The sequence below is a fragment of the Vidua macroura genome, chromosome 6 (assembly GCF_024509145.1).
Source record: "Vidua macroura isolate BioBank_ID:100142 chromosome 6, ASM2450914v1, whole genome shotgun sequence".
NCBI lineage: Eukaryota > Metazoa > Chordata > Aves > Passeriformes > Viduidae > Vidua > Vidua macroura.
Genome location: NC_071576.1, coordinates 14,557,519 through 14,581,412, shown reverse-complemented (window position 1 = coordinate 14,581,412; position 23,894 = coordinate 14,557,519). Strand labels below are relative to the sequence as shown.

The 23,894-nt window shown below is 41.7% G+C and overlaps 1 protein-coding gene across 2 annotated transcripts in view; it reads right to left on the bottom strand.

Annotated features, from left to right (window-relative positions):
- The window catches only part of SYNE3 (spectrin repeat containing nuclear envelope family member 3), a 65,002-nt gene that overhangs the window by 28,093 nt on the left and 13,015 nt on the right, over nucleotides 1-23,894 (bottom strand). Inside the window, exons 2-10 of one of the 2 annotated variants that reach the window (XM_053980649.1) lie at nucleotides 15,494-15,651; nucleotides 12,344-12,516; nucleotides 11,613-11,922; nucleotides 6,496-6,657; nucleotides 5,431-5,775; nucleotides 4,131-4,267; nucleotides 2,057-2,204; nucleotides 1,144-1,326; nucleotides 749-892 (exon numbers count right to left, since the gene is read on the bottom strand). In XM_053980649.1, the coding sequence (XP_053836624.1) occupies nucleotides 749-892; nucleotides 1,144-1,326; nucleotides 2,057-2,204; nucleotides 4,131-4,267; nucleotides 5,431-5,775; nucleotides 6,496-6,657; nucleotides 11,613-11,922; nucleotides 12,344-12,516; nucleotides 15,494-15,637 (1,746 nt within the window). In that variant the 5' untranslated portion in view covers nucleotides 15,638-15,651. The remainder of the gene's footprint in view (nucleotides 1-748; nucleotides 893-1,143; nucleotides 1,327-2,056; nucleotides 2,205-4,130; nucleotides 4,268-5,430; nucleotides 5,776-6,495; nucleotides 6,658-11,612; nucleotides 11,923-12,343; nucleotides 12,517-15,493; nucleotides 15,652-23,894) is intronic. The other variant, XM_053980650.1, reaches the window with a different exon arrangement.

Sequence of the window (23,894 nt, the reverse complement as noted above, 5' to 3'; positions counted from 1 at the left end):
TGAAAAAAATAGTTGGATGTCCTTTACATGTTACTGAGAGCTAACAAAGAAGATAAGTTGCTGAGAAGTGCCAAAGAAGCCATAGTATAACCAGCAAAGAACTGCAGTGACAACACCCCTGTCGTCACCAAGGATGAAGTGCCACCGTACAGGTGAACCATCACAGCTCACCATGGCAGTCACATCCCCTCTCCCAGGTATGTAATCCCACTGTATGCCTTCAACAGGCTCTACTGCATGTTGGACCCTTTGCTGCTCAAAACACTAACCAAAAAATTATCATCTTTTCCCGTCAATTTTTTTTTTCCTTATCTTGGACAGCTAAATCAGCTGTGGAATAAATCCAGTATGTGGCATAGTGACAAGGTAAGGAGCAGAAAGAGGAGAATACAGAAGGAAGTGGAACAGTGGAAATTCTTCTGGGGAAGTTAACCTGAACCAATCTATCCTGTGCAGTTTCACTGCTAGTGGGAAATGTCAGGCTACACTTTCTTTAGCAATTAAACTAGCCCAAGAAGGTGTACCACCAACAGCTTCCAGCTGCTTCTTTCTTCCCTCAAGCTCAGTTTGTCAGTGCTTCATCTGCACTGCTTTAATTTCATTCACTCATGCTATAAACTGGACCAAATGAAATTATCTAACACACCATCGAGGGGGAAGGTACTGAATTCTCAATACTAAGAAAATATGAGCAAACAGGAACTACAGTTAGCTGAGGCTAACATGGCTAAACAATACTCTAATGTACCTGGAGTCTCTGGAGTTGTGTCTTTTTACCCAAGAGGTCAGGCCGTGGCTCCTTCTCCAGATCTAATTTGGCTTTGATGGCAGATAATTTCTTCTGCAATGGTGCAAAACCAGCATCAAAGTTCTTATGTTGCAATATCAAATTCTAGATGGAGAAATAAGAAAACTGGTCCAGCATTCAACATATACCCCTTGGCATTATGTTTTGTCAATATCTGCTTCATATTCAGAACAAACACTGAGCTACACTATGCAACAGACCACACATTTATTGAATATTTGATTAACCTAGGAAAAGGGATTAGTACTAAATTTATATGTATAAAACTGGCTTAGTAAAGACTTCATCTTTGTCTTTATCACAGGCAAAGACAATATATGGGTTTTGTAGTTCACCTGGAGTTTGCTCTTGCTTTGCAGCAGACTTTTGTGTAGAATTTCTCTCTCCTTTGATGCTTCAGCTAATTCTTGAAGGAAAGACTGTGCTTTTTCCTCACCAAGGACATTGTTTAGCATATCTTTCTTTATCTGTAATGTCATCAACTTTTCTTTGAACTGGGAGCTTTCAGCCAGAGCAGCCTGAAGGAAAAAAGTTCTTCCAGTGAAATCACACACAAAAAAATCATATAACAATATTATTCTCACACAAGTCACACAATCAAAACAGTATGACAAAGTCAGGTAAAAACAGCATGCTGGGCCAACAAGGGATAACAGAAGGTACCTGGACAGTGCCCAGTTAAAGGAAAAATCTTCCTGATAATGCTAGAGGCACCAGGGCTGCATCCATTTTGTGAACAGAAAGAGAGGTAAGCTGTACTATGGAAAGAGATGTCTGTGCAGAGGAGAAGCCTAAACAACCAACAGAAAGGACAGCTTGAATGCTCGTCCTGAGGATAAATTCCATCCCTGTTCACAGACACATTTATTCTGGAGATCACAGGGATGCAAAGTAACAAACACACCTTGCTGGGCACATGCACTAATCGTGCATCTATATCAGCACAAAATTCTTTAACAGATTCCACAAATTTCCCATCCAGGGAGATCTGGGCTAATGCTAAACAATATTATATTCATTGTTAAAGATATCTAGCACGTTCTGCAGCCTGCTCAGCTGACAACTCCAGTTAACCAAATGGAAGGCAGAAAATAAGACAATGTACTACAGCTGGAGCCAAGTAAAGAGCTCCATCCCTACTGTGGGTTTTCCTGCCATACTGGCAGGACCTTTCAGCTGCTGCTGCCTGGCAGCTGTATGCAGGCTTGGTCAAACCCACATTTCTGAACTCAGCAGCAGCTTTGCTACCTCAATGTGATCCAGTTCTGGCTCTGAAGTCTCCAGGAGCATCTGGACTGACAGCTTCCACTGTTCAAAACTTTGCAGGGGATTTTGGATGAGTCTCCACAGCTGGGTTTCTGTATCAGCGCTCATTTTAGAAGTCTTGCTTCTAACACTGTAAGGATAAAATGACAACCAAGAGAAGGATTATGAAGAAATCCAAGCCCAAACATTCTATTCTTCAAGGCATGAATTAACACAATACTGGGGTGTAAACCATACACAGCACAAAAGCCTCAGTCTGTTTTACTGCCTGAGCCTGCTGTTGCGTACCAACAGCTGCTCTGTCAGTCAGAGACATCTGACAAACTTTATTTAGATGTCGTAGGACACATTTGTCTTTTGTGCAACTGTGTATCAGGAGGTACTTTGCTTTTCTAGTAGCCAGCAGTCTTCCCTTGTATGTATGTGATCTTTCTTGGCTGCTGTCACCAATGTGATTTAACAAATCATATTATTGGAGTAGCCTCACTGACTCATGGGAGGAAAAAATCACAAGTGTTTAGAATGTAACTGCAGTTGCCTGTAAAAAAAAGGTTTTGTTTCTTTAAAAATTACATTTAAAAGTCTTTGATAACCTTATGTTAACACAAAAAGTGAAAAATAAATTTTTATTTCAGATACAATTATTTTAAATTTTGAAGAATCACTTGAATTTATATTAGTACATAGAGGTGATTCTGATAAAAAAACTTTGTATTTATGTATATGTATATGTAACATCCATACACAGCTCTATTACTGGGAGAAAAAAAATGAATCAGCAAATCTTCAATGAATATCCCGGTTTTTCTAAAAAAGAACACAGCCCAAGCACAGCCAAGTGACAAGGCCCAGCAGTGACACACCCCATGGAGCTGCCTCCTGTTTTTCTCAGCTTGCTTGACCTCCCAGTTTGCAGAATCCTGCCTGGTTTGGCAAAATGCAGCCCAAACTTTATGTTCACAGGGGAACAGTATCTTGCAAACTCACAAGACAAGCAGGTGAGAGCAATGCCAATCAGGATCAATACTGCCTTTCCATAAAAACAGAAGCAACAATCTTACCTGTGTCACTGGGCCATGACGGGGCTAAACAAAGGAAAGTTTGCAGAGGCCAAAAGCTCTGCAAATAGAAAGTTCTGACTTTACATGTCCTCTGCCATTTGCTCTGCTGCCCCTGTCAGGCTCAGTGGGAAGCTGCCAGACTTTCCAAAGAAGCTTTGAGAGAAGCTGGCAAAGAAGCAGCTGCCATTTTCTACTCAGAGGCAAGTCTCCTGCCTTCTTTGCTCCTCTCTCAACTCTGTTTACTTGCTAGTTCTTAAACTGAAATCCTTTCCCACAGTGACCTATAACCCTTCCAGCAGGACAGCATACTGTGCACAGAGGGAAATAAGCTGGGATACAGGAAAAGAACTGACCTTCTTTTTTCCCTTAAAAAATGATCCTTTCTTCTAGTTTGCAAAATTTGCTGCAGCTTCTGTACTTCCTGATTCCAGGCAGCCTGGAAACGGAAACACTGAAGTCTGGGAGAGGCTAAACTTTCAGAGTTTCCAACCCAAGGCAAGTTGAAAACAGGAACATGCATATAAGCTGCCAGGAGAAGGGGAATAAACTCTGCCAAATAATTGCTAAGGCTGGTGAGTCACCGTGACAAACTCAACAAGGGAGGGCCATAATTCTTCTGAACCGTTTACTACCACAGCTCCTGTCCTGATTTTCTAGTTGCTAGCATGAAAGGCAAGCAAAATACATAAATTATTATTATAAAATGCTAATTAGATCAAATTAGCTGCCAACAATCTAATTTTCTTCAAACCATACACAACATTAATGATGTAAGATCATTGCTTGAAAATGACCAGGAGCCTCCAGCTCCTAGCAGATGACTAAAATTACAGCTTTACTGAAACATAGAGGCAGATGTAATTATCAAAAGCTTTTTTTTTTTTTTCTACTCATCACATACAATTGGATGGCATATCACTTTTTTTCTTAGGCCCCTGACAATTCCTGAGAGAAGATTCCCCCCACCTGCCCACCATAATCAGACTTCCCAGTACCTTTGATACTGCTGTATTGCAGAGACAACACTCTCAGCGTGTGGCTGCACATCTTGGGAAAACCGTAGCAGCTCCTTAAGCTGAGCCTTCAGCCTCTCAATCTTTGACTCTTCTGCAGCCAGAGCTGCTCTTGTTGCCTTAATTATAAAAATAATGAACAGATCACACCTTATGTAGTGTCTGGCATATAAAATAAGAAGTAAGGCTGTGTTTCAGGGTATGCACAAATCCCCTTTCAGTGGCTTTTTTCCTGGTTATAAGGAATATGGTCTTTGCTAAGACAGAAAACGTTCTCAGCAACAGTTTTTTTTTTTTCCAGCAGGCTCTCTCTCCTCCCCTAACACTGCCCAGCCTCTGCATCTGATCTGCAGGGTTCACTGTTTGAACAGAGTGAATCCCAAACAGGGTTTCAGTTCACTGATTCCAGTATATAACATAAGCTGCATTTTTGGAGCAGTCTCAAAAGCATCTGTTTGCCTGAACAGATCTTCCTTAGAGACTCACATACAGAGGATATTAATTCTAGGGTGACTCAGGGAAACAAAACCAACTAAAACCCATGCAAATGTAGCTGGATTGAACCAGTCTAAATTTTTTTTATCTTTTTTGCATATACTTTTCCCAGTTAGTCCTGCATAGCTCTAAACATACAAACAGCAATGAAAGGCATTTTGAGAACAGATAATAAATGCAAAAACAGCCCTCAAGAGAGTATTAAAGATTCTTATCTACTTAATGTGTGACAATTTTTTCACACTCAGATTTTTTTGCAGCAGATTGGTTTTGGTGTAAATATTGGATTGCTACAATCTTGGGACTTCTTAGTACTGATGATGTGTCTGCCAGTAAAGGAAGAGAGGTACCTATCTTACAGAGATGATGGATATGACATAGCAATGGTCTTACCAAATACCTCAGAAATATGTCTACTTGTGTCTGTGAATGCACTTGTGTCTGTGTATATATATATATTCAGTGAGGCATTAATTTCCTGCTTCTTTTTAAGTGAAGCAAATTGTGTTGTTTGCTCTGTATTGTGCTCCTTTTGCATATGATCCCTTTGAACTCTAGGCACAAAGTCCAGCACATCCTCCAAGCCTGCTCCTTCTGTGCAGTGTAAGATGAAGGCTGGGGCGGTTCATTCCATTGTCAGCGGACACATTTTCCTCACTGTGTTTCACACACACTCATACTCTTTCCTTATCATCTCTAACCAATGGGACAGGTATCTGTTGGATGTGACTATGCATGTTCAGTCTACAGCTGCACTTGATCCTCCACAAAAAGGATAGCAACTTACATTGCATTTTTTCCACAGAATTACAAACTCATCTTCAGTCTTTTCCCCTTCCCCAGGGTCCAGGTCATTTTCTAGTCTCTGTAGATCTTTCCTCAGCTGCTGGATGTCTGCTTCTAATTTTCTGGCTTGGGACTCATAGGCACTTTCAGACTGTTGGATCTTGAGCAATCTCTCCTCCTCCTCACTACTCAGCAGTTTCAACTTCTCCAAGGCTTTTCTAAGCTCTTCAAGTTCATCCTTCAGTCTTGCAGATCCAAGTGGAGAGGTATTCTGAATCACCTCTGCACATTGATTTTCAAGGTACTTCCATTTCTTTCCACCACTCCTAATGTCTTTGGCAATTTCCTGCAAAAAGAAGTTAAATAAAAATTATCTGCAGGAATGGGAAGCTGGGGAAAAAGCTGAAATCAGTAGGAAAAAAGATCACCTCTCCTGGTTGTACGTATTTTGGTTTTCACTTCCTATTTCAAAATATGTCTTTTTCAAGTGACCAGAAGCCAGGGTTAGTCTGCCTTCTGAGTAGTACTAATTGCCATTGATTCTGAGAATATTGGTTTTCATTAATGCTTACCACCTGAGATCCCTGACAAAGAGAACAGGAGCTGCAGACACTAGATATATATCAATAGTTGGATCTCAGAGATTTTAAGCTAAACATTAAAAGCATTGGCACCAAAATAAAGGATATTGTTCTCAGAACTGGTCTTTTCATCACCAGCTCTAAACTCTCAAGAACTGTGAACCTTCAGGGTCTATTTGGATCATGTTTACCAAATCTGATTTATTTAAACAAGATTCTCAAAGAATCACATAACCGTTGAAGCTCAGGCTTTAAGAAAAACAAACCAGACCAGTTTGTGACTCATACTGGAAGAACCATACGTACAAACAGTTTCAGGACCTCATACAACTCATCTGCCCTAGCCCATGCTAAAATCACCATCTTTTTTGTACGTTTAATTCTTTTCTCAAGGACACCCTTGTATGGTTTGAGCAACACATATGGGCTCATATGTGAAAAACACACAGCTCTAACTCCTTGTTAGAGCTATATTGTTCAAGGACCTTCAGTGCCTTTAGCTTGTCCTCTGCTGAAGACTTGGTTGCTTCTCCAATGCAGCAGTTTAATCTCTCTGTGACACCATTCAGCCACGACTGGAACTGGTTGACACTGGTGCTGTACTGCTCATGTTCCTTGGTTATTGTTTCAAGCAGTTTCACTCTGTTCTGTAACAAGAGACATCAGAAGTGGTGAGGACTGTGCTTATCTGTCTCTTTTTCCTTTTTATTGTAACCCAGAATTTATAAACAAGACTTTCTTTTTACGAGCCCCAGTAACACTTGGCCTCCACTGGAATTCAAAGTTTACCTTGAGAAACAGAACACAAAAGTACACAAAGGCTTGCTCCTGTCTGCATTTTGCTGCAGGCTCTCAATGTCTAAGACTCCAAGAACACAATCTGCAAGGCCCTGTCAGCTGAATTTCTGGCTTTCCAAAACTTCCTACTCTCTCATTAGAAAAAGAAAAGACACAGAAGTTTGTTTCTGATTTTCAATTTGAGATACAAGCAGTTATGTTCCTCTTGTGTGTTAAAAATAAAGACGAGCCCATCTTCCTTATCTCTCAAAATGAAAATAAAAGAATGCAGTAGAGGCATGAAAATTATTTTAAATTGTTCATTATTTAAACAGACTGCATTGAAAATGGCCATCACCTTCAATTGTGTAGTCCAGGCACTCTTGTACTTACTTAGCAGGTCATAAACTATTCTGTGGTGGTATCACAGACTCTGGAAGCAAATTCAAGCCAATGGAAAGCAGGCTTCATTTTTCAAGTTACTGCCTGTGCAGCCTATAACCAACAATTTATAAGGGCCTGTACATCACGAGTTGCTGCCTGCTGATCCAGTCTGGCACTCTTCACATGTCAGAGTCACATTTGCTCAGACCGGCCTTGCTTGCCAGCCCAAGTTCAGGCCTTTTTGATTTTGACACAAATCACTTGCTCTGTTGTTTCACTAGTATAATATTCAACATAAGTGTTATCTTGTGCAAAATCAGACTGATTTTTTCTTGCCCTTCTCCAGTTGGCATGGAGAGCAATTGAGGTACACTGTGGTTACATTAGATTTTAAAAAATCATTCCTTGTGCAATCCATTTAGTGCTTGCAGCACACTTGAAATCACCCTTTGCTCTCACAATGGGCCAAGTTTCATTTTGTGTAATACAGGACACAGCACTGGCCTCTGAGCAGCTGCCCTCCAGGGCAAGTAGAGTGACAGCTGCAATGGTGGGTAGAGCTGAAAAATCCCCTTTGCATTTCCCTTGTCCCTGTGAGGCTCTGGAGAGGTCTCCACACCTGCCAACCTGCCTGAGGTGGCAGAGAGCCATCTCCATTCTGTCAGCCAGGCCAACAGGGTCCCCCGTGTGCTGGGGGTGGCTCTGGGACTTTCCCTTCACCTTTGGGACAAGGTATGCCCATGGTGCACTACAAAGTCATACCCTGCAAGTGGAACACCACCAGTCTGTTTTTCACACTGCCACTTCAGTCTCTGCTGACTTTTACAAATCCTGAGTGACTCCCCTCAAGTTAGTTGACTTGCTGTGGGACAAAAGAGGAACACCTAAGGGACAGTTGTTTCCCATGGAGGATGAAATGCTGCCTGTTTATTAGAGCATGACCTTTAATAGCACCAGCCATACACAGATTTGGATGAAACCAAAGGGTGGAATTATGACTGCAGACTTCTGTGGCCAAGATGTATCCAGCAGAACACCTCACTTGCTAAATCCCCGTGTGTCAATTCTGAAATCTGCAGAGGCTAAACAATTCATGCTTTGACCTCAAGTCAAGGATCTGAAGAAGACAACCTTACAGCAGTATAAAAGGGCCACACATCAAAGTGACCCAAGTCAGGCTAAGCTTATTGACTCCAGGCAATTAGATTATTTTACTGGCAGAAGCTCCAAAAGGCATAAATCAGAATAACAAAGCAGAGATTATTATGCTCAAAAATCTTAGGCTGATATACAGAGGGGTTCAAAAGTAAGTCAAAACAACCTACCCTTGGCCAACTAGAATAAAGGAATAAGCAGTTTGGGTGAACTGCTGATCTGTGAGGTCAAGGAATAGATACCATGGATCTGGACAGACTGTGCTAGTTGTCAGACAAAAGGCTTACAAACAGTTGGCTGAGCTTCCCCCCACAAGAGGTTACGCAGGAAAACTTTCCAATAATGAAAAATAAGGTATCACCTGCTCCTGTTAGGGGAGCAGCACAGTGTGAAACTCAACATCCACATTCACTAGGCTAAGGTGAGGAGACATGAAGCAAGGACATGGCCCTGTGAAGAGTAAGAGCACAGACAGGAAAGGAATGGGTTTGCCATGGGCTGCAGAGACAGGGATGTGTCTGGGCAGAATATACCCAGCCCTGGGTACTCAAGGAAGGTAGACAGAAGCTTAGGAGGCCCTCTTCCCTAAGCTCCCTTCACTGTCAGTGAAGGCAAATAAGCCTCCTCTGGAAGGCAATCTAGAGCACATAAAGGAAGTTCCTACTTTAAATCCCTCTGTGGTGTCTCAAGAAGAGTACAGAAAGCTCCTGTAGCCCTTCCTAATACTTTTAGTCTTACCCCTGGGGTACCTTTGCAAACTATTGTAAGTATCTAGGTTTCAGTTAACAGAGACAACATGGACTGAAATTAATCTGATGCACTCAGACGTATTTAATATAATTCGTAAATATCAACATCCCATATATCATAACTTTTCTTACCATCTTCAATCATCATTTATGCTGAAACATATAACCATTTACCTCTGCATATTTTTAATTTCCTGAGCAAGGGAAAGCATGTAGGAAATGGCTGCCACATCTAAAAATATTCCTATCTAGGTAATTAAAAGATACGCTTTTAAAATTTGCAAATGCTAAAGACACATGTTAGCGCTAATGAAAAGAAAACCTCCCACCATTTGCTCATACCAAAGAAGCAGTATCACATTTAAGAAACACTGTCCAAGAGCCTGCCTTCTGATAGAGCTGGACAACTGCACAGGGTCTAAAAATGCTCTTCAAACACCAGAGTAATGTACAAATACCAGCGAGCCTCCTGTGCTCAGGCATTCAGCTGGCATCTGCAAGTCACATTTAGTCAGGTCTCTCATCATGTGAGGAGCCAGAGCAATCCCCTTAAAACTCCTGTGTCTCATTCATTCATTCATTCCTTCCTTCCTTCCTCTTGCCCATTGGAAAAGGTGGCAGGGTTTCCCTCACAAGTGTTATACTTTCCAACACAATTCCCAAGGTGCCTGTAACCTTGGCATTAGATAATAAACTCCTCATTTAAAAATTCAAGGCTTTCCAACTCCCTTCTTTGTTCCATACCTCCTGAAAGAGGGATTTCTTAGCTGGATTCTCTCACTCCATCCTTCTATGAACTGTGGTATTTATAACCAATGCCAAAAAAAAGCTTTTTCTAGTGTCTCAGTTGGCTGGAAACATAAAGACATATTTTGTCTAACTAGTATGAGCCACTTCCTGATCTCATTTACACCAGCACATATCCAAGTCGGTTAGAGAAATCACACTATGTAAAATCAGTCTCAGAGAGGTCACATTCTGGCTTTGAGTATTCAAATTACTTGTCTAAAAGAACAGCTTTATTAAAATAACCAATGACTGTCTCCAGCTTCAAAACCAAAGACAGTTTTGGTGAGGAGGGAGTGAATGATAATTTCAAATGGCAATCTAGACAGACAACGCCTGAATTCCCAAGAACCTTCTTATTTGTATATCCAGATACCTTGTAATCAAGGGTTCTACCTTTAAAAATAAATAATCAGTGTTGATGCCCAAGTCTGCTGGTAGCTCCTCTGTGGTAGCTGCAGCTACAGAATTCCCAAACACACTCTAGATTTTGGAGGGACATTAGCAGTAGTTGTATATTTATGGCTAGAAAAGTATCTGAACTACATGCTCACAAAAGATGCCAGATTAGGGTTTTTTTTGTCACTTTTGGGGCTTGAGGTATTTCACTCCAAAAGAGAAAATGTATCTATGGGGCAAGCAGGGCAATGGAATAAGCATCTGAATGTTGTTGCTCTCACAGTGTGATCTGAAGTTAACTTTGTACAACAGCATCCAGGGAGGGAAAGCATCCATCACTGTCAGGCTCCAGCTCTGGACTGGTGCGTAGGTGTGGCAGCATTATAACAGAGGCAGACAGCAGAACCAATGTAATGAAAATTATTTCTATTGGCACCAGGTAATTTCCAGCATATGAAATTCTGGCAGTCACTAGGAGCAAAAACTAGGTTTTAATTTCTATATGTTTGGTATAGATGTATCTATATATATATTTAAAATATCCCTTTGAGTACTTCTATTGATTTGATTAGTAAGAAAAAGAATTCTTCTGCCCATCCATAGATGTCTGCCCCTCAGCCTTACCACGTGGTCTAATCCTGTTTTTATTTGAGTTTTAGAAGTTAAAAGTACAAGCGTTTTCTGAAATCTTTACTCAAAAATAGGGTGAAAGGAAATCACCAATACTAAAAGATGAAGCAGGATGTCTTACACCAGCCTATCTAACAACTGTTCAAGCTGAAAGATTAGCATTGGGCAAGAATTAGTATCTGTGTGCATGAAAATCTTTCAGATAGTGGAAGTGGCCACTGAGCAAAGTGTTGGGCCAGAGCTGACTCCCACCTCTGTGTTTCCCAGTTCTGCAGGCAGGGAGGGCAGCCCTGGGTCTCAACTAATCCTACTTCCTCCAGCAAGGCTGTGTCCATTGTAATATCCCTGGCTCCTGGAATGGGTACTCTGCATCTGGTTATACATGAACCACTAGTGTGCTAAAAGATGAGGAACAATTCAAACTTTATAAAGCAATATTCACTAGGTCACAGCAAGCAGCCTGCAGTTACTTTACAGCAACACACTGTAAAGCACCATGTGAGAGCATCCCAATTAACATCACCCCAGGACAACAGCTCATCTTGGGACTTGACAATTGTTTCAAACAGTCCATTGACTGAAGGAACAGGGGTCCTCAGCTCTGCTTTGCAGCCCTACCAGGTAAGCCCCATCACTCAAGGGGCAAACAACAGGAGGAGCAAGTAGCAAACGACACCACAGATGGGAGGAATTTGAACACCTCTCACTCTTTATAAGTGTACCTGAGCTTCTTGTCTGATTCCTTCATATTCCACCCTCATTTTCTTCTGAGCATCCTCATCAACGCTGGGGTCACCTATCCTGCTGAACAATGAAGCAGCTTCCTCCAGCAGCCTTTCCAGCAGGACTGACTGATTTAGGACATCATTCTGCAAAACCTGAGCATGGCTCAGCTGCCACTGCTTCTCCTTTAAGCCAAGCTGCAACTCAATGTCAGGCTCCAAGGTCACCCTCATGTTGTGAATCCACGTGTAAAACTCATTCTGGGCTTTCAGGTACTCGCTCCAGTGCAGCCAGACCCACTCAATGCGGCTGTTGGGGAGAGCAAGGGAGAGGAGTTAGATGAAATGATGATGGGAGCAGTGGAGACCAACAATTTCAAAAGGCCTTCAAAGCAGTGCATGAGGTTCTCAGCAATTTTAACTTGCTCTGACTTTGCAGGGTTTGGATTCACTTCCCAGGTCCTCTCTGCTTTGGGGAGGAAATATTCTGTATAAGGTCCCCATGCCTGTCCAAATTCATCACTCCAGGCCATGGGGTGGGTGGGCCAGGTTGTGAAGGCTGAGGTCTCACTGATCCTCTCTCCCCACACAGTCCCCAAAATGCTCATGGGACTGAGATTAGCAGGGATTTGCTATCTACAATCCAGGGAGCAGAGAGAAGCAGGAAGCACTTTATGAAAGCACTGGAGGAAATAGCTGCCTCAACACACCCAAGAGTGTGTTTGTCTTACCTGTGGCAATGAGTAATGTATATGGCTGTCTCTTCCCACAAGGCTTTAATGTCTTTCAGTTTAGAGAGTACCTCATGCTTCTTATCCTCACTGATGCTGCGAAGAGCAGCATCTGCCTTCACAAGAATCAAGTCCATTTTCAAGCTGCCTTCTGGTTCTAGTGCACGTATTTTCTATGAGAAAAACAAATGATACTGAAAGCATGGAAAGAAAACAAGCATAATTGATGAAATGTAAACTTTGTTTTACCCAGGAATCATGAACTCATAGAATCGTTTAGGTTGGAAAAGACCCTCATGACCATTGAGTCCAGTTGTTACCACAACACTACCATGGGATGGAAATGTTTCTCTACAACACAGATAATTAACCCTTCCCACCTAACTCCCTGCTGCAGTTTCTCCTGAAAGGAAAATAAGAACTTTTTTCAGACATATTTATTCTTAAACATCCTAAAGGACTGAATTTAATTGAAAAACCACACACAGTTGAAGAAGTTTAAGTTAGCTACAAAAACCAGACTATACTCTATGAAATGCCTTTGGCTGTGTTTCCATTGCTGTTATAAGGTTACAGCACCGTGATGCCACAGGCCAGCTGTTCTTCCCCACCTGCCAAAGCACAAAGAGGCAACCTCCACAGGGTACACTGCAACCTCTCAATTTTAAGCTCTACTATAAGAAATCATGAAGCATATTAAAAAGGCTTCCTAGTGCAAATAAAAGTTGGCTTAGAAAAGAAGCCAACAGAAATTAACTAGTGGAATTTTCTGCCTGCTACCAAATTTTGCTTCGACCCTAAATTGCTAAGTTATGAATTGGTGAAAACGTGTATCTTACACAAATAGGAATTCCAGGAACTGAAAGTGGAGTCATGTAATTTTAAGTATCCCGAGATGGAAAAATCAACACAAGTTCTGTACAATTTAACAGATTAATTATCCCCCAATTCAGATGTCAGCTTTCAACATTACTTTAGCCAAACTTTTGATACTATCAAATTAGCTTTTCTTGCTGCTCTTCCATAAACTCCTGGCAAACTGCAGACTTTCCAGTTTGGAGAAAAAGGCTTCTACAATGAAAACACCAAGATTTTCAAAATCAGCAATTACTTTTGGTAAAATTAGGCCTATGGGATTTGATCACATCAGTTATTGCAAAGGTGAGACAGCTAAAAGGTGTTTGCATCTCCAGTCCCACATTCTGGGAAAAGCAAAGCCTGTTCTTTTGGCATGTAGGCAGCACACCTGCATGTGATGTATAAACACTTGTTTGGAGAAATTATTTACTAAGAAAGGTGTGATTAATAGAATCCAGGGAAGCAGGGCAAAGGGCAGGGCAAAGCAAGAACATACAAGCCACAGCTGTCATCCAACAGGTACAGTATAAGAGTTAAGCTGTATTCTAAGCCTAGTATTTTTCCAACAATTAGAAGCAAACAACAGCTAGAGAGAAAGCAGTGGCTGTACAGTCATTTTTCTTTTTCAAATCTGTTTTTTACATTATTTGTCTCATTGGCTGACATTTTCATTAACAAATTAACAGAAAATAAACCACAGGAAGGAAGCATGAAAAAAAACTGGCAAGCCAGGTGCAAAAAAAGAATGGAAAACTGAACACTGGATTTGAAAACAGCCAGTAGGTGAAGCAGTGAGCACATCATGAGGACATTCAAGCTGGAGACAGAAGCCAGGCCCAGAGAGGACGCAGGATGAAGGAGCAGGAGGTGGTTAAGGTACACACAGGAAGAAAGATGATGAATCTCCAAAGTCTGAGTTGAAAGGATTTCTTAACATGACTTTTTGCATGTTACAGACCTCCTCTAAAGCCCACAGAAGTAAACAGGCTTCAGCAGTTCAGGCCATATGAGATCACCACAAATCTCTAGATTTGTCTTATAAGTTGTTATCTCTGCCATGAATCCCCTTTGCCAAACTACCACTCTTCTACTAGAGTTCCTGTGTTTCTTGCATGTTTCTTGAGATTGTACACAGCATAGTTTCCCAGACAAAAGGGTGAAAATAATTTAAGGTCAGAAAAATTAAGCTACAGACCAAGATAAAATGCTTCAGGTTTTTATGACTGACATGCAAATCTAGCATCACTCCATGACTCCATCACTCCATAAACAGTCTCTATATTATGCCACAGGCAAGATCCATCCTCCAATAAACCACAGTTAAGAAAAAAGGCTGAAGACATCACTGTAAACTACCTCATCATCCATGTAAGCCTGCAATGTTTATTGTTAAACTTCAGAGGAGGCAGTCCAAATATAAGTAGACACACAAAAGGAGAGACTTTGGGGTAAATAACAATGGGAAAGATCTTGCCATTTAAATTAAAGAACAGATTACTTGGAATTTAAGTTAATAAAAGTATAAAAATAGTTTCAATGTTAGTCATAGAAAGATCACCACTCCCTCCAATGGTACAAATGGGACAAACAGGAGTGTTTCCTTCTCTGAGATTACAAGACCTAGATAACATCTAATGAAACTGAAGTTAATGAATGTAAAATCACTGTAAGAGAGCAGGCACAGTCTGCAACAGGATCTCGCTGGGAAGAGTTATAAAACAGATTAAGTAAAACCAGGAAAAAAATGAGAACTTCTACCTTTTCATTGAACAGATCATAAGGGCATCTGTAAATCCTGTTATCATCAAGGTTATGGAAAAGGACAAAGGAATTACTCTAAAACAGCCCATTACCAGGACACTGCAATCTTTTTCTATCAGTGCCAGAGTCCTGGAGGGGATGGAACACTAACATGATCTGATTCTTTTATACTATATGCTGGTTGTCTGCAAATTACTATGGTAATTGCAAGCAGTAAACAAATTGTTCCAGGCTTGAGGAGAGTGTAAACATTTTAACCTGCCAAACCTGCTGCTAGTGTTCCAAATCAATCTGAAAATCTTGGAAGCCTGTGATAGTAGACTGCCATCCTCTTTTTCTACATCTGTAAACAATTTGCAAATAGAAAATTTAAAAGAATACTGATGTGAACCCATCTACACAGGCCCAATGCTCCAACAAGCAGGGGCAGCTGACAATCTCCTGATGGAAAACTCCTGAGCTCACAGCAATAACTGCTGTAACAACAGCAGCAGTGAGAGCCACCTCCGAATTCCATCGCTCTTCCCTTACCTCAGTCTCTCTCAGTCTGGCTTCTAGGGCAGATCGAGGTCCTTTGGTGTTGTCATTGATCCTCAGTCTCTCTTGGATGGCCTTCATCCAAGCTTCTGCGTTCTCCACACTGCTGTCAAATTCATCCTGTAGCTGCTGAGTCATCGCATTTGAAGAAGCTGAAAGGATAGGAAACAGGGAGGTAAGCAGGTTTTGGGTAAGACCTGAGCAGGAATGAAAGGCAATCCAAAGGAGAAAGAGAGAAAAGCTAATGATGTTATAGCTTTCCTTTTGAACAATAATACCAAAAAACTGTAGCAGTATCACTGGTCAGTTGAGCGCAGAGAACATATTCACACTGCAGCTTTACCAAATGAAAATATACCAGGAAACAAAAAGAAGGTGGAGAACTGTGGGAGGTTCCATTACAGTAAACAGACTTAATTCAAAGCTTTTAAATGAGATTAATTTGGTGTTTGTGTGTATTCCAGATTAGCTACACCAAACACAAACACCTTCTGTTTCTTCCCAGAGTCATGTCTGTGTAACACTCTCCCAATGCCTTTCCAGGCTCATGTACTGAGCATCTGACACCAGACTAACAAAGTACTTTGGCACATGCTTAACTTAGAGCTCTATAAACTGCTGTTGTAGAGGTGTTAAAGCTGCTGAGAACAGGATCAGATGCTTAGACACTCAGTTAACTTCTTGTGCTGAGACCATGCAGAGGTTACCTGAATGCACATGCAGTGAGTCTGGGATACACACACAATGGGAACTGGCCAGCAACTTCCAAGACAAACCACAACAAGACTTCACAGGGCTTATCAATACTGGTGGATGTCTTCTTTTGCCATCTCTTTTACTCCATACCAGGCTCCAAGCTTTTAATTTTGCTCTCCCTCTCTCCTGTTGCCCATTCCCAATCAGCAGGAACGTATGATGCTTGGCTGCTCTGTTAATGTCTCTGTTTAGAGCACAAGCTCTCCACTGCCCAGACAGTCTCCTTTGTGCCTGTACAATAGAGCAGAGCCATCCTAGGCTCACCCCTAGCACTGCTGGACTAAACTTGACTAATAAGGATGAGCCATAACAGAGCACCCTGTAGGTCAGCTCCACTGAAGTGAACAGAATGAGAGCCACTGCCATTCAATGGGCTTGGATCACATCCTACAACTACTGCCAGCCAAGCTGCCAGTGTTTTGTGGAAAATAAAATATTCTTCCTCTTTGTTATTCATCACTTTGTTATTCAGCACAAAGTTTGGAACTTAATTACTGAACCCAAGTTTGTTGTGCAGAATTCAGTTCCACAGAGTCCCTCAGTTTCCATGAAACGATTCATGCAGAAGAAAGTGCTCAGTGTGAGAGGCAGAGCATGGCTCCTGTGAAGATGGACCAATGGTGGTTTGCAACCACCACAGCTCTCAGCAGCTCAGTCTTTACAAGGGAGAGCCATCCTTCTGCTCACAAGCAGAAAGCTCCCCACCATCCTGCCAATGTTCCTTTCCACGAGGTAAAAGGATTCATGCAATATTAGAGGTCCTTCCCTGCAGCTCCCAGTGAGTTTTCTTCCACATTAGACCAGAGAAAACAAAATGTCAGCATTCACAACAGTCTGAACTGTTGCTTCCTGGCTGTCAGCGGGCTTTCTACTCAACAGGTCCCAGAACAGAACAAAAGAACTGCAGAGCAGCTACTGTACCACCCATGGGGAGAGCTGAAGCAGCGGATGGGGTCAGACCTCCGTGTGCACACCAGCAGAGTTGCATTTGTGTGAAAGAGGGAATTCCTCCCTAAGTGAGACCTGTCAGACAGGACAGAATCTAAGGCTGTAGCTCTCAGAATCTGAGAGTAGCTTTAAAAAGAGTGACCTCACCTTTAAAAGTTTTAAAAATAAAACAGGATGTACTGGATTTAGCGAGGGTGGTGTGGCATGGGGCAGCTACTCCCTCTCTCAAATATACAAAACGTGACAAGATATATAATTAAAGCTAAAATCACTGACTTACATCATAACAGTACTAAAGAGGAAGCCAGCTAATGGAGTAATGTTATTTTCAGTGGATTGCTAGATAGCTGTGTCCTTCTGCAAAAATGACTGGTTTAGAACTGACATTTCTGAACTACAATAATCGAGTTCTTGGAAAAGAGCACATATCTCATTGCAGCTCTAAAACCAACTCATTTTCACGTTAACATTTCTCATTAGATCTGGCAGTTGTAGAGGGACTGTCCCCTAAAACTCCCCTTGTTACATACATACATACATAAATATGTTCTAGGCAAACAGTTTCTGAATGCTCAAGTATGAGTGTGGTGGTTCCAAATTATGTTATTTTGAAACAAAAACTCACAGTGCATTTGCTGGATAGACCCTGACAAGAAGTGGCATTCATTTCCTAGGAGAGGTTTCTATTCCCGGCAACATCCATATCATATTTAAAATTGGCTTCAGTACTTCAGTCATGGAGTAGCCAATACAGAACATAATGTTATCCTAGTCCTATTTTTTACAAAAAGTTGAGGGCAATCTTACATGGTTAAGAAGCAGTGGAAAACCTACTGTCATCCAACAGGAAGAAAATCCCACTCACACTCTGCCCTCATGCTGCTGCTCTCTGAGCACGAGGAATTTCTGCCAAAACCTCACAGTAACACAGCCTCCCCCCAACCCACACACAGTCAATCCACGTAAGCAGTCAACACAGGAAACCACAAAAAAGTTATTGCAATATTAAGAGCACCAGCTTGCAAATGAAGAGAAACACTTTGCTACTCCAACTACAGGCATAAAACATAATTGACTGATTTTGACCAAGCAATTCCTGTATCTAGTACCACAAAGATGTTTAAATTTAGCATGGACTCAATGCCCAGGTGGATTTCATAGTAGTTATAACCTGCAATATCTGACATGGATTTTGGTTGCCTTTTGAGACCTCCTGTCCTCCCTCTGTGCAGGGCAGCCAGATGCTGGCTGAAGTAATCAGCTACAGCACCTGACTTTTGTTCTGGACCCCTTCCCAAGCACTAACAGCATGGTTCAAACCTGCAAGGTAAAAGTATGATTTCTGACTTACTGTCTGCTTGGGAGGAAGAATAACTGCTGTCTATTTGAGATATAGCAAGATCTGTAACTCCTTTGTAAATTCTTCTAAAGCTGGGAGTAAAGATTAGTGGATAAAAGTTAACCATTCAACATCATTCACCCCATTTCTATTGCATCATTGGAACTAAAAGATTGAGCAATACTCCTGGACATGAAATTAAACAATTCTGGATCCTGATCAGCACAAAAAGCACAAAGGAGACATAGTGGCTCCTGGAACAGAGCTAAGCTGTAGAGCTGTGCAAAGCCATCATTCACACACCAACCTGAAACAGCAGCAGACCATTAGAGACACCTGTACAGTGGTGCAAGAGCCCCTGTCCCAGGCTCAGTCTCTGGGACCCACTGTGCCATGGAAAGCCTTTCTTTAATCACTGGTGAGATCCTCTGAGCAATTTGTACACAATTGTTTTTCTCACAATTATTTTCAAATGCATCCAGCTGCTCAAAACTGCTTTCCATTTAATGGGACTTAAATCAGTGTATAAATTCATACTGTGGAAAGCACATTTACACTGTAGAAATCACTTGGAATCTCTATACATGTTACTAAATGAGGGCAATAACTATTTGTAAGAAATTCTGGCATAGATAATGACATGCTGAGCAAAACCCAGTTTTATTTGTCCAGATGCAGTAACACTTTCTTGGCAGAGGTAATAAAGAAGCATATTTCAGGGTGTTAAACAGAACTGACCCAGGACAGCTCCTGCAGTATATCCACAGGTTACAGAAAGTACATTTTAGGAACAGGAAAATGTAAGACAGGTTAGCTGCAGAAACCTGTAGTTGAACTTCTCCCACAACATTACTCTTCCTGCTTTCCCTGAATCACCCTCCATGACCCCCAGAACACTGCTTGGCCCTGTCTGGGTAGGCACACGCATTTCAGTGCCACAGAGGGATGATGCCTCAGCCCTTGCCCAGCTCTGCCAGACCCACTGCACACCCACAGCACAACCAGGGCCTGCACTGGTTTGTCTGAGGCTCAGTTACATGCACCTTTGGAAGAGGGAAGGTGAACACCTGACACAGCCCACCCTCATCCCAAGTCAGCATCACTCCTCTCCTGCTCTCTCATCCAAGCACAAAACCATTTAGCAAGGAGGGAAGTCAGAGTACTGCAGCCTACCACCTCTTCCCAAAATCCTGGAGAAGGAAGGAGCAGCTGGAAGGATGCTGGGGGGCACATAGGCTGTACCCCCATCTCGCCCACAGGCTGAACACCACAGCATGAATTAATGAGATCCAAAGCAACAGCAAGCTGGGTTTTGCTTTTAAAATCTGCTCCAATTGTGCTGGGCTGAACTGAAGAGATGCAGAGGCAGCTTTGTTTCAGCTGTGGTCTTGTGGAACCATCTTGCTGAAGGAGCAGATAAATGAATTAGCTGACTGCTCTGCCTCATAGCTCTGGGAGCCAGGGACATCTCTGCATTTCCACTGCAGACCCTGACACAGACACAGGCAGAAGTCACTCCTCATGCGACCCACGTGACACTCGTTGGGCCAAGTTTCTCAGAGTGGTTCTTCCTTACAGCCACTGCAGGAGCCATGCTAGTGCATCTAATAACTCTTCTGGGACATTGCAAGATTTACTTATTTAATATTTGTAATACACTACTGAGAGCTTTTAAAATTATTTTGCAAGTGCAGTGTCTTTTTCTTAGGATTGTCCTATGATTTTGCAATGTTTCCTAATGCACTATTTTCTCTCTGCCAGTCATACTGGGGGTTCAGGTTTTTGGTTATTTTTTTTTTATTTAAACCTCTTATAACATTTCTTACAACCACTCCCATTTTACACATTCTTTTAAACCCTATATTTATAGAACACAGGCTTCAAAATGGTTTCAATATGTCTTGGATTCTTATATTTATGTACTACTTGACTAGTTTCCAGAACCTAGTTCTTACAAAAATAAAAGAAAAAAAAAAAACACTCCAGGAAAATTCAAACCACTCACCATTAGGGAGACTATTTTCCAATTATTGAAATACTTCAAACTTTTCATAACCCTTTTCATTTGGTTCTGGGATTATTGTGAAAAAAAAAAAAAAAAGATTTTAAAAAAGCCCACTGAACTGTATCAAATTTTAGACAAATGTATGAGTGTGGAAGCAATTCTGGTTCTGGGAATTGTATCTGGGATAATTTAGTAACTTTTCAGCTTCCCTAGATATTATAAAAGAGCTCTGAGGAGGCACAAAGCTGGGAGCTCTGTCTGCTTCAGATTGGAGCAGAGGTGAGGAGCTGGCACAGACCACAAAGCACTGACCCTTGCCTTTCCAAAGTTGAATATTCTTGGTCTACTCCAGGAGGAGCTACTGTGAATTTTGAATCCAGCCAGCCTTAGCAGCCTTCCTGAAAGCCTCCAGGACAGCAGCTGTGCCCATGTAGAGCCCAGGTAACCTGCCCAAGTAGGTGCAGAAGCTCTCAAGGTTTTAAAGAAAAGATGTAGTTATTTCCAGCATAATCTTTTAGAGGCTCAAAACATAATCCTATCACTTTGGCCATCTTCCAACACAGCCCTCTCCTGTGTTACTGGCAGTGAATGTTTATGACAGTCAGCAATTGTTTGTCCTAATTAACGAGCTAGACTATCAAGAGGGTTTTTTGGAATAAACACATCTATATCCTCATTACAAGCATCCCCTTCAACCAAGGAATGCAACATTCCGAGTACATACAGCACTCATCCATATCATAGCCTCTTTCCCTCCCTTACAAAACAATCCACAGGAAACCTATGGCTAATGCAAGGCATTCTGCCACAACATGGTCACACCTGACAATATTCTCTTTGTTACCAAAAACTGAAAAGCAGAGACATGTTCTGTGCAGGTTAACTCTCAAAAACATGCCTGATTTTTTTCAGTCATTTGTTTAAAAACTAATTTCGGACTTTGGTGAGAGCCAGTACAAGTGGGATATCTTTTTGTTTCCTAAGACTGTTGGGGAAAATATATAATTCCCAGGTCGAAAAAGCTATTTCCTTAAAAAAGGGATTGAAATTTAAAAATAGTTTTCTACCCAAATGGAATCGTAGCACACAAGTAAGGCAGAATTGGGTCCTGGGGCCATCTTCCCTTCTAAGGAATGATAATTCATAGATCTGATCACAGCATTTTTTTTTTTTTTCAATCTTCAAGTCATTTGGAAGTAAAAATAGTAAGTGAGACTCTTAATTACAAATCTCTCCCCATTCCATACACTCCACACATAAATTTCTGCATTTCCAGGACACTCTAGGAGACAGGCTGGTCTATCATGATTCCATTAGATAAGTAAAATGCAGGGTTGAAAGCTGTAGACCTATTAGTTCTGGTCTACAGCTTTTTTTTTTTTTTTTTATCATCAAGGAGACAGAGTATCTGCATTAGATAGCTGTCTGGTTTACATTTTGCTTTTCTATCCCAACATTATTGAGGTATAAACAATCTTTAGAGCATTTATTCGGTCAGCCCTCCTGGAAAGTAAGACTATCCCATCCCTTTTACAGATAACAACTTGGGTTCAAAGACACTTTGTTTCTTGCCTCTAAGCAATAAGGAAATACTTGAAAGGATAAGAACAAAGTCGAAGATTCTGTTAATAAATGCTGCAGAGGGTGATTTTAAGCCTCTTCTAATATGTACCACTTCAAGTGTCTCTGCTGTGAAGCAGATATCTTTTTTGTGACTTTAAACTTAATGACAAGAGCCTTCATTTTCCTAGTTACCATTCACAGACACTTTAGTCTGGGAAATCACAGATTTAAAACCTCTGCTCTGCAGCTTCAGGAAAGATTCTTCAGGTCCAGGGAATCTGATGGGGAAATTACCCAAAAGATATCTGTGGGTTTACCAGCAATCTACATCTTGAGCAGCTGGGAACAAGTTCTTGAGTAGATTTGGTTTCAGCTTTTGTCAGCTCCCTAAGTTTTACCATCAGTCAGCCAACAAAAAAGCCCTGCAAGCCAACAGCATTAGTTGCACAGTCTCTGGAGACTAGAATTTATGTATTCAATTATCTCCCACTTGTCCTCCACAAGACCATATGATCCCTCAGTACTGGGTACCAGTCACAGCACTGATACACTGATAATAAACCCCTGTGGTATCTGCCCCTTGGCTAGAGATCAGTGAACAATTCAGAGTGAATAATGTATCTGATAAATCATTCCTCTTTTGCTGGTCATATTATTGTGTACAGACAACCTCATTTTCTCAAAGGTGTGGTTATCCCTATTTGCCAAATATACTTTGCAAATTAGTTTTGCTCTGCAGACTATTCCCAAGTAACTCTTCCTGGCAATCCTTCATACCTCCTCTGTGCTGCTTAGCTTTGGTTTGGCATCACAACCCTAATGAGAAATTGCCCATCTTCCCTGGCTAGCTGGGAACAGCTCTCCTTTTTGTGTGCAGTTTGTCACATGGTAGCTCCCAAGGGCAGTGTCACAATCAGGACTCCAGAGTGTTAAGCCACATAGGGCAAGTGAGCTGTCACAGCACCCTGGGTGAGCAGAAGTGCCCTACAGTTAAAAGGATAATACCTCTGTCCTGAAGAGATTACAGAGGACAAGTCAGAAGGGGTTTGGCAATGAAAGCAAGGCATCAGTGTGTACTTAGGGACACAGAGTGATGGAGGGAAGAAAGGGCTGTCACAGCCTTCAGCTGCACTGCCACTGCTCTGTGCAAACTGCAGTGCTTCCACCCCCCATGCCCTTCACCCACCCCTTGGAACCAGAGATACTCAGAAAGAGACCCTCAAGCCCAGCTGGAGCATGTGGCCTCAGCACAGGCTGGATCTCACACCAGGAAAGGGGATTCACTGAACTGACCCACAGGCTGTGGTGCGACACCCTGGGGTAGGAGCCCTGCGATTCCATAGTGAGTCAGTGTGAGAGAGGGGCACTTCCAGGCAAGGAACCATACCAGAGGTGGGATAATTCACTTTCTTCAGAAATCCTGTGTTCTGCAGTGGTCTACAGCTGTAATATGAATGCTCAGGGCTACAGGATGTCAATCTGTCTGCAAGCCTGTATTCTTTCCTATTCCGCATCACTGTTTCCACATTTGGATCTGGGGGGTTTTTAAACATGCAATTTTTTCCCCTTACAAGATCAGTGTTAAAATATTTTTTGACTATCATTTGACTATTCCACTTCTGAGTGTGTAACTTGGAGCACTAAGCACATGGCTTTTAAACTCATAAATCTGTAGGGTCAAGTATATACTGGAAATATTTCTTAGAAACAAAGTCACTTGCAAGTACTTTGCAAGTGTGCTCTAAGGGCACAGGTCTTTTGTCCCATTTAGAACAGCTGAAGGA